The sequence below is a fragment of the Ictalurus furcatus genome, chromosome 12, assembly GCF_023375685.1.
Source record: "Ictalurus furcatus strain D&B chromosome 12, Billie_1.0, whole genome shotgun sequence".
NCBI classification, from domain to species: domain Eukaryota; kingdom Metazoa; phylum Chordata; class Actinopteri; order Siluriformes; family Ictaluridae; genus Ictalurus; species Ictalurus furcatus.
The window spans coordinates 16,673,979-16,685,129 of NC_071266.1; the positions used below are offsets into that span (position 1 = coordinate 16,673,979).

At 37.0% G+C, this 11,151-nt stretch overlaps 1 protein-coding gene across 1 annotated transcript; it reads left to right on the forward strand.

The window, feature by feature from the left end:
• The first annotated feature begins 9,091 nt into the window (after positions 1–9,091).
• On the forward strand, positions 9,092–10,901 carry LOC128615993 (IgGFc-binding protein). The gene is made up of 2 exons (XM_053638424.1): positions 9,092–9,408; positions 9,584–10,901. Exons 1-2 carry the CDS (start codon positions 9,360–9,362, stop codon positions 10,852–10,854), a joined length of 1,320 nt encoding a protein of 439 aa, XP_053494399.1. The 5' UTR covers positions 9,092–9,359; the 3' UTR covers positions 10,855–10,901.
• The last annotated feature ends 250 nt before the right edge of the window (positions 10,902–11,151 follow it).

The window sequence follows — 11,151 nt, forward strand, 5'->3', positions numbered from 1 at the left end:
ATGACGAAGACCACACTTCTCTCATACAGGGTCTGATAGGCAGCAATGGTCATGCGAATCTCATCTCTTACTTGTAAAAGCAGCACTCCTTTCTCAGCACAGTTGATGGTAACTTGTCTGATGAGCTCATCTAAATTAATAAGAAATTGGTATATATTAGAAAGGAATGCATTTGAATATGTTGCTATTTAGGTTTTGTACTAAATGTGTAAGATGTTGCTGTTTTTTTCACAACCCGTTTGTGTCAAGAAGCTGCAGATTTCATGCAACCAAAAACAAACAAAAAACCCTTAATGATTACACCCAAAATATTTTTTCGTTGATGTGTTAGCACTGATAATGGACTGTGTCTCCTGTTTGTTACGAATAATTCACCAGTAATGCAGATTATGTAATCATGTTTGAATGAGCCCTTTCGTTAACCTACCAAAGCACTGTGTGTAGAGCTCTCTGTGGACAGAGCAAATGCCCGTATCTCTGGCCACTGTCTGCTCCATTTTGAGATCCAGTTTCTCTCGCAGATGAGTGATGTCTGACCTGCTGCATGGTGTGCTGGACACCTGCTGTACCCACTGCTGATTATTCTCCATCCATTCCCTGCAACAAGTTCACACATAAGCACTCGTACAGTGTCACATATAATTAGTACAACTATGGAAAAGCAGGACGGCCTTACCTTGGTGGTAGGATGGAATTAAGAATATCCTCTGTTTTAATAGCATCACATGAAGGGGTTTTGGGTTTGGGTGGAGGTGGAACTGGATCAGAGATGAAAGGCTGCTGGGGACTCGCCTTCAGAGACAAAGCCTTAGGTTGGAAGTGAGAGATTTTCAGTGTTATAACTGGGAAAGATTGCTGGCTGGTTTCAGGTAAATTACAAATTTGTTACCATGAATAAAATAACACAGCAGTCAGCTGTCATCAACAGCAATGAAACAGAACTGCTTGATATTGCTTAACCCGTAAGAACCCACGGTGAAAGTTGTCACAAATACTGGGATGATCTGGAAAGGTCCTTTTAAAGCTTTATCCCTGACTTTTAACTCAGGAAAGCCCTAAGTGACATCTACTGAACATCCAGGTTAGGTATGACATCATTTCCAAATTGGGGGTCTGCCGGTTGGCACATGTTGCAGTGTCAGTAATTTTTAAAAAGGCTTGTTTTTGTTACTAAAGGTATGTTTCAACCCATTTAACAATTGTAATGTTTTAATAACATGTCCTATATTACATTTAACCTGTTTTTATCACATTTCTTGAACAAATTTATATAAAACAAGTTATGAAAATATAATCGTGACATGTGAGTCACATCAGGTTGTTAACCTTAAAAAAGTAGGTGAAACTGTGATGTGACATCTTTGTCACATTAATTAACATGGTGGAAAAATAGTTTCCAATGAGTGTTTTTTGTTGTTGTTGTTGGGTTTGTTTGTTTTTTTGTTTGTTTTTTCTTTACAGTTTTATCGCACAAAGTACATGTTTTTACAATGTTGTTGCACTATTTGCATGTTTAGCTTGTTGAGAAGACCTTCAGTGTGAGGTATTTATTTATTTTTATTCAGTTTGCACATTTTCATAATTTAATTTGTGGTTAAACCTTTCCTGAAAAGGTATCATTTTGATACATGTTATGGAAATGCAAGTAAAAAGGCTGTTTTTTTTTTTTTTTGTAAAATTAAGTTGTTGTATAATTACATAACTATAACCATCAAAGCTATTGTTTTGAGACATGTTGTGGAAAGGCTAATGAAAAGGGAAACCAGTGTCAACTCTGAAAAATTGTTGTTGTTAAATCTAATGGTCGCAGTTATGTAGTTTTGAAATATGTTGTGGAAAAGCAAATAAACAGGAAAACCTGTGCTATTAAGCAAAAAAAAAAAAACCTGACAAGTAATTTTTTTTCAGTTGAGGAATAAATGCAGAAATTGCACTAGGATGATGTCACATGTGGAGAATACGTCACTGAGCAGTTCTAGTCGCAGATTGGATCAGACTAATGAGATGAAAATGAGGTTCCACCCACACTATCTCCGTCACTCAGATATGATCCAGTTATATCGTCTGTGCATGGTAATGGTGCCGCCATCAGCATCCAGCTGTGAACCTACAGTCAGCTGGAGCAGCTGAGCTGGACCAGTCACATGTACAGACTTTAGGTCTACTAACTGCACAGCCACCGTTCACAGCTCCATGTGAGAAGACAGATCTTCACATTTCAGCAGTTAAATGCAACGCGAAGTGTGCTCAAATCGAAGTTTGAGATCCCAATCACATATTAAGCAAGGCAAATTGTGTTCCTTCTGCCACAAAATTGTCCATGAAGAGCAGAAATGCTGGTCTTTAGGGAATGGACGTCCACCACCTTATTTTCTTCGGCGCAAAAATGCACATTCAGATCATACAGCTCGTGTAAATGTGCCTGTGCAAGAAACACTGTGCGAGCTCAAATCTGTGTTTAATAAAGTTTTGGGCGTTGTAGCAGAAGTGTTAGCGGTCCCTTAGAAACGTGTAGAACAATGTCGTATGTAACTTTAGAGACGGTCTGCAAATATCGAACGTCCAACGTCAAGCCAACTTTATACCAGTCATATACGTGACATCAAAAACTGACTATAAACGCCCAACATGACATCCGTGTAACATTACAGATCTTTCACAAGGAGAGGTTATAATTCCAAAATAATTTCAGAAACGTGTTCTATGTGGTCCATATGGTCGGTTTCATATCCCCCATATTTTTCCTAGAAGGAGAAACGGCTCCGGGTTCTTACGGGTTAAAGTTAGTCTCATATGGAAATGCAGTTAGATCATTTATCTCTAGTTATATTTATCTAACAAGGATTGCAGCTGGTCAACGTTACCTTTGGTGAGTTCTTCTCGATGTTCTTGCTCACCAGCTCCGGGTTGTCGTATTTGAGCAAAGATTCAGTAGGAGGACTCATGGTCATATTTGTTTGTTTGCAATTAAGTCTTCGAAGTGATCAAAAGTCTCAGGAAACAACGCTATTGTGGACAACCGTCTGAGTAGCAGAGCGCTTATATTCTCTCTGCGTCACTATGGCAACGAGCGTCGCCGAATTTAGAATCATCCATCCATCCATCTTCTATAGCGCTTATCCTTTTTTTCAGGGTCACAGAATTTAGAATCAGAATGATCTTTATTACAGAGCCCCTAATACGGAGCCCCTTACGGAGCCCCTAAAGGGACATGGTGATGGAAAAAATTGAGATGGGAGAAAAAAAAAATTCAAAGCTTTAAAAAATAAATTAATTAATTCTCTCATCCCCATTTTTTCCCACCACCATGTCCCTTTAAGGGCTCCGAACTTTAGGGGCTCCGTACTTTAAGGGCTCTGTACTTTAGAGACTCTGTACTTTAGGGGCTCCGACTTTAGGGGCTCCGTATGATCTCGACTTAATTTTCTAATGATCTCGACATAACAAAAGTTGTTTTCTCGTGATCTCGACTTAAATTTCCTGTGTACTGGACACCCGTCATCCCGAAGTCAGTGTCTGTCAGCTACATTAAATGCTTCTGTCTTCTGTCTACATTAAATGGCTTGAAGATTGATATATATATATATATATATATATATATATATATATATATATATATATATATATATATATATATATATCAATATATTGTGTGTGTGTGTGTGTGTGTGTACATGTGCTCTGTGTTCACTAGGCTCTTTTAAATATGAAATTTAAAATTACAGTTGAACATGTTCAAGTAAATGTTCCTTATTTCATTCACTTCTCTCTTTCATGCCATTGTTCTCTCTTAGGAGTCAGTAAAGAAAGAAGTTCTGTCCATGTGGCAGCTGATGAACAAATGGGTTTTTGTTTGTGTGTTCAATTGTTATTATTTATTATTTTATAAAATATACACAATCTTGAATCTGCTCCGAGAGTCATCCTTGTGCCTTGCCTCTGTACTTTAAAATATGCGGTTGAGATCTAATGACTGAAAAGGCCATAGTATATGATTCCTTCTTTATTTTACTTGATGAGTTAATTAAGCTAAAATTAACTAGTCACATAAATTGCTCAACGTGCAGCTCTTAGCAACCAAGTTGAATTGCAAGAAGGAAAGTAGTATAATATGGGTATAATACATGTTTAAAACTATAAGTAGTTTGATTGTGGTTCTGCAATTCGGTAGGTGGCTCTGTCGCAAAAAACTAGGGTCCTAGAAATACAGTCCCATGACTGCGGACCTGAAACTGCAACCTCGGGTATTGCAGGAATATACTATTGGCTAGATGCACTTTCACGTCAGGTACAAAGTTGTGAAATTGGCACATTCAGAGTAGAGTTAAATTAATGTTTTAGTCAGTGTTTTGTAAGTCATGTCCATTGTTTCTAAGTTGTACTCATGGAATAATGCTACTGTGTTTCTTTTCATGAATTTACATTTATATTTATTCATTTAGCAGATGCTTTTACCCAAAGTGACTTACAAATGAGGAAATACATGCAAAAGAATGCAATGAATGCAAAAGATGTTTCTTCTATAATGAATCAGTAGCTAATCACATTTCAGTATCAAAACATTTGGGGAATGGATATTCTAAACAAAAACTTCTGGTGTTGTAAATAAAATAATGGAACTGTAATTTTGTTATTTAAGCAATATCATATGAATCTCTGTGGCTTCTTGCCTACGCTGAATCACAGCCGTGCCTACATTCACTATAACCGCACAACTGTGGGTGCAGTGTTGCTTTTATACGACAGTTCATTAAAACCACTGACATTAACTGACATAACTGATATTTCGGACATAATATGACACAATATGACACAATATGGCTAAATGTTTTGTTTATTTTTGCTCCACTAGAGGAAATAGATCCCAAAGAAGCTACGCTCACTTTATAGCCAGTCGCCTAGCTCACTACTTTCCCGTTAAAGGTGCTTCTGGTGAAATTGGGTTCCCTTCTTCCATTTCATCTTTTAATTAAGCCTTTCAGATTATGTATTTTGGAGCAACATGAGCAGAGAAACAAACATCTTAATAGTGAATATTGATTACAAAACATGATTTCAGAATGCTAAGGTCAAACCTGCTTGAATACTTTTATGGACTGGATAAATACCAAAACCATAGTCATTTAATAGCCTACTTTTGCAACTAATAATAACGCTACAAGCTAATAATAAATATAATAAGGACACTTGAGTGTCAGCAAGCTTCCAGATTCACCGATCCCTATAGCATCTCAGGACACCTTGGTGCTTTGGCCATTGCTGTGGCCACAGGATGGGCCCCACATTCAAATTTACATCACTGCCCATGCCTGTTAGAAGAATTCTGAGGGACTTGACTCCAACAGCATGGTAGAAATTATTTTTTTTAGATCTTAATGTTCAGTAGTTGGTCACTCATAAAGATTACAAGGAGCAAAATATAAATGGTCAAGTAAGCTCTTCTGTTTAGGAAAATCATAGTGCCAATCCAACCACCATATGTTTATCTGTACTTAGCCACTCTGTTGCTTCTCAGTGAGGTGGGAGTTGGTCTGGGTTGGTTTGTGCTAAACTTTTAACACATTTTTTTTTCTATTTAGGCACACCGAATATTTAATAATAATTACTAGGCTTTAGAAGGGCTTTAATGGGTTAAATGTCCTGTCAATTGGTGAGTTAAAGTTCATGGGAGTGCAGTTGCATGACACGCTTTTGTCCAGGCTTGGCATGGCAGCGATATCACAGTACAGACTATAAAGACATAGTATTTTCGAAGTGGGTGTGTTATGGACAATTCAGTAAAGGGAATTATAATTTCATATACTGATACTGCAATCAAGTACCACTTAAATATTGACATCCTGGTAGTTTAAGGGAGGAGACTATGAAGAAATAATCCCATGGTAAAGTATTGGTGATGAATAGTATATTCACATAAATGCAAACCTTTTTTCAAACCTGTGTTTTGTTTGCAATTGTTTGATATCCATGAGAGCAGAGCATTTTTTGTGAATTTCTTTTAACAAAAGATCAAAAGGTAAAACAATAAAGATAATTTTTCACAGCCTTCTTTGCTCATATTTACCAAGGGTGCCAATATTAGTGGAGGGCACTGTACATATAATAGCTAGAAAAAAAAAGTATTAACAGAATACATTTACTGCATTTACAGGCATGTTAATAAAAATAATTTTGCATTCTAAGACCACTGATCATAGAATTCTTTTACTATGAAGATTTTATTACGAATTCTTTGAAACTGTACTGAAAATCATACACTGTAAAGCTGGCTTAAATCTTTTCATGGTTCCCAATACAGGTAGTACTTTAACAAAGCTTTATTTATTCAGATGGAAACAAAGTTCAAACAATAAGACTCTAAACGTAAAGTTACATTAACATACAAATACTGTGCTGGCAAAAGTCTTTTTTTGTTAAATTTTATTAGATTTTTTTTTTTTTTTAGATTTTTATTTTATGATGTCTGAAATATCCAGTCAGAAAAAACGTTAGAATTCCAAAATTACTTTTTCAACAAAAATTAAATAGTACAGAAAAATGTTTGTAAAAAAGTGTAGGCTACCTACTGCTGCATACTAATGCACCAAGTATAGATTTTGTTTAGTTTATTACTAGAAATGCACCGATGTATCGCCCGATAATCGGTATCAGTCGATAGTTTAGAAACATCCGATGATCAGGGCCGATTATATCCTGTCAATAACAAGAGGACAGGAAAACACATCGAATTCGTGCTGTGTGTAAAGAAGATGTCTCTTGTGTGGAATTACTTTGAATTGGGTGAGAATGACGACAAAACTGCAGCTTGTAAGCTCTGCACTGCTAAAAATTTTACACCGGACGCTGCAGCAGTGAAGCAAAAGTCTGTTTGTTTTTGCTGCGCTGCTCAAGCTGTTTGCGCTGAAGTAAAGCACCAGTACATGGTTGAAAGATTTAAATAAAGATGAGCTGACAAAAAAGATATATATATTGCACATAAAAATATATTTATAGAGTAGTATTTCATATCCAGTTAATGTTAATATGAGTTAATATCAGGTTCAGTGATGAAGTAGAAATGCTTTTGTTTGTGCTGAGTGAATGTGAAGCCTAACAGAGGTTTTTTTTAGAATGCAGTCAATGTTAATAAGAATTAATAACAGTCAATAAGTTAAGAAATCTTACTTTAATCCTCAGAATTTAGTTCATGTGTTAATGTTAATTTGAGTAAAGTGTTTTCTGTTTATGAGATCAGTTACTGTGAAACAACTTGTTGAAATGGAGAGAATAAAGTTTTTATTTGCATTTCTTTCAGAATTGTGGAATTAATTATTATTAATTTAAAAGAAGGTATAAAATGCAGAACCACCAAATCACCGGAATCGGCCGATGTCACTCTGAATAATAGGCTATCGGTATCAGCTGAGAAATTTTGTATCGGTGCATCTCTATATATTACTGTTTACTTCTCATTATATTAGATTTAAATGTAGAAACTTTTAATTTAATTATTTTTGAAGGCATCTTTGATATACAGCATTTCTTTACATGTGACTTTTGCACATTTCAGACATTCTCACTGGTTTGCTCAAGATGTAGGCAGATGATGTCCTCTGATTATTCATTAATTTCCCCCAGCTCATCTTATAAAAACTGGAGGATGGTGGATGATTTGTAAACGATCTATTGGAAACCACCTGCATAACAAACTTGGTGAAAGGGTGGCATAAAAGTACTTTTTGGACTGTACACCACCTACTGATTGGACTGCATGCAAGGAAAAGTGTCCAATGCAAATAGTAAAACATGGTTGTGCATGGCATTATGCCTTACAAATTATTTCAGCACAAAATATAATGTGGAGGACTGTGCTCTAAGTATTTCCTGAATTCAACATGCTTCATTAACTCAAACATCTGGCCAATGATTGCATCAGCATGGCCTCACACAAATTTTAATTCATATAAAATGTTAGGCTTGGTGTTCTGACCCTTTCTTACAACTTTATTCTAAGAAATATAATGAAAGCCAAGCACATCGTCATCACGACTTCCGTTTTATATTTCTGATAAGATCACCTTTTGAATCCTTTTGGAATCGCATATACACAATCAGAAAAATATCAGGAAGAGTACAAAACAACTCCATATCACATGTTCACTCTTCTGATAGAAAAAATGTCTGCATTATTAATATTAATATTAATATTAATAATAATATTATTATTATTAATAATAATAATAATAATAATAATAATAATAATAATAATAATAGGGCGCACGGTGGGTTAGTGGTTAGCACGTTCACCTCACACCTCCAGGGTCGGGGGTTCGATTCCCACCGTGGTCCTGTGTGTACAGAGTTTGCATGTTCTCCCCGTGCTGCAGGGGTTTCCTCCGGGTACTCCAGTTTCCTCCCCCAGTCCAAAGACATGCATGGTAGGCTGATTGGCATGTCCAAAGTGTCCATAGTGTATGAATGGGTGTGTGAATGTGTATGTTATTGTGCCCTGTGATGGATTGGCAACCTGTCCAGAGTGTACCCCACCTTGTGCCCCATGCTCCCTGGGATAGGCTCCAGGTTTCCCTGTGACCCTGAAGGAAGGATAAGCGGTATAGAAGATGGATGGATAATAATGATAATAATAATAATAACAATTTGCCCTCAATCATGAACGTCCCTGCTAAATGCCTATGAGGGAACATTCATAATTCTGTAATCAGTAATTACAGGCTTTATATACCTTGGAGGCTGATTCACATTAATTCAGAAAAAAAAAAAAAAAAAGTCATAGACTGTATTACATGGAGTGGTGAGCTGGAAAAAAAAACATGTGCAATTCAAGATTATTTTTTAATATGTACACATTACCTTATCATATCAAAATATTGACATTGGCAACATAGTAACGCTCATTTATTGCAACAAGCCAAAATTAATTGTTACTTCATTTTAGCCAGAGAAGGTATGAGATAGCACAGGTGTGACCAATGTAGCCACCGCCTGTGTTATCTTAGGCTTTCTACTAGTGTAACAATAAGGTTTATTGTGATTGGTCACTTTTTTAACTGATCACTACATGACCTACAAACACTTAATTCAACTGAATAAGCCTGGTTTAGCTCCACACATAAGCCCTTCTGCGACAACAAAGCAGCACTGATTGGCTGCTTGTAGATTTGGGGGTGGAGAGAGGAGAATTTAATACACAGAATCTGGTTCAACTTCAGACTACGTGTCACAGCCCTGACACAGGTAAGATGCTATTAAGTGCTATTAATGACTGATCTAAATGAGACAATTTTAAGTTACATTTTCAGTAGCTGCTTGTCTTAGTCATTTTGAGAAAACTAATTTTATTTGCCCTTTTTTTTGTAGTTATGGAGTTGAAAACAATTCTCCAGATTTTTGTTGCAACCCTGCTCTGTGGTAAGACTTCAGAATGAGACATATAGGCCTAGAGGTTTACGGTTTATGTTATATTGTCTTAAATAGACAACTAATTTGGAACTGTTCACAAAATAGATACAGATAATTTCTTTCTTTCTTTTTTTTTAATGAATTTGCATTAACTGTCTCAAAATGTTTTGTTAAAATATCTTAGGGCTATGTGCTGCTGGGCCTGCAGGGAAAGAGTTTGCACTATCCTTTATGCAGAATTACATACCAGGGAATAAAGGAGGTCCAGCACAGTTCATCGTAGAGGTCTCTAGCCCCCCAAGTTCTCTCATAAGCACAAAGGTGAAGGTAATTGCCCTGGGAAAAGTCTGGGAGACAACTCTTCAGCCAGGAATTGGCAAGTCTATCCAGCTTCCTGCTGGGGTAGAGATGACTGGAAGCACAAGAAACAAACAGACTGTCCAGGTAGAAGCCAATCAGGACATTCTGGTGTTGTCACTAAACTCTAAGCCTTTCTCAGCTGACACTTCAGTGATCTACCCTGTCCAAGACTGGGGGACGGAGTATTTCATCTATACTCCACAAATGGGTCCACCTGATCAATATAAAGAGTTTGCCATTACTAATCATGGCATACTAAATACTGTGGAGATTCAGTTAAATGGTATGGCGTCATTTGAAGGGCAGGAATACCCACAGGGTAGCAAACTTGTCATTGATTTGGAGCCATTTGAAAGTGTGCTAATCCAAAGTAAGGAAGATTTGACTGGCTCCAAAGTATCTGCCAAGCAACCAGTGGCAGTCTTCACAGGACACAGCTGTACGTGGTATTTTACAGAGTGTAATCATGTGTATGAACAACTGCTTCCTGTAAGTAGCTGGGGAAAGGAGTTTATAGTTGCAACTCTTGCATACACAAAACCCTCAGACAGGTTCGATTCAGTAATCATTCAGGCCTCAGAGAACACTGAAATCCAAATCACTACTCAAGATGGTGTAGCTTCACCAAAACAAATGGTGGCTGGAGAAACGCTCTACATCAATCTTCCATATCCAAACTCTCTGCATTTTACCACTGATAAAGGTGTTCAAGTGCTATATGAATTCAATGGTGGAATCAATCAAAATGGAGAAACAAATGACCCCTTCCTCATTACAGTCTTGTCGAAAGACCGCTTTAGTACCTCATATGCAATGGCGAGTCAAGCTGGCTTTACCAACGAAGCTATCATTATAGCTCAGACCAAAGACTTGGGAAAACTAACACTAGATCAAAATCCATTCCCGAATGACCTTCAGTGGACTCAAGCAGGGGAAAGTGAATACTCATGGACACAGATCATTTACACTGAAGGCACAGGCTTCCATCAAGTCTCACATCCAGACTCACCTTTCGCTCTCTACAGCTTTGGTGCATCAAAAGACAATGGATATGGGTCTCCTGCCCCTGGTAATCCTCCAGGTAAGAAAAGATAATTATGAATGTACTTACAGAAATATTTTTACAGAATGCAGTAAGACAATGTCCCATGCACCATAAATTTTTACCTACTGTCAAACTGAATAAGACCAGGGGTTGGCTATATTTAAAGGGCTTCTGCTTGGTCATAAATGAAGACAAGCATAAATGTAAGGCCAGTGGTCATAAACTGAGCATTTACTATGACAGGAGGTAAAATGTACGTAAAGCTGGCAGTAGAGGTACAAACAATACAATGGCTATCAGGTTTAGACTCAGTAGGTTGGAGTCTTCAACCAGGGGCATATTTAGTT

What these genes read in the sequence shown, in the direction of transcription:
- LOC128615993 (XM_053638424.1), top strand. Translation starts at nt 9,360, where the DNA reads ATGGAGTTGAAAACAATTCTCCAGATTTTTGTTGCAACCCTGCTCTGT. An exon ending in TGTTGCAACCCTGCTCTGTG is followed by an intron (nt 9,409 to 9,583) that starts GTAAGACTTCAG and finishes AAAATATCTTAG; the next exon opens with GGCTATGTGCTGCTGGGCCT.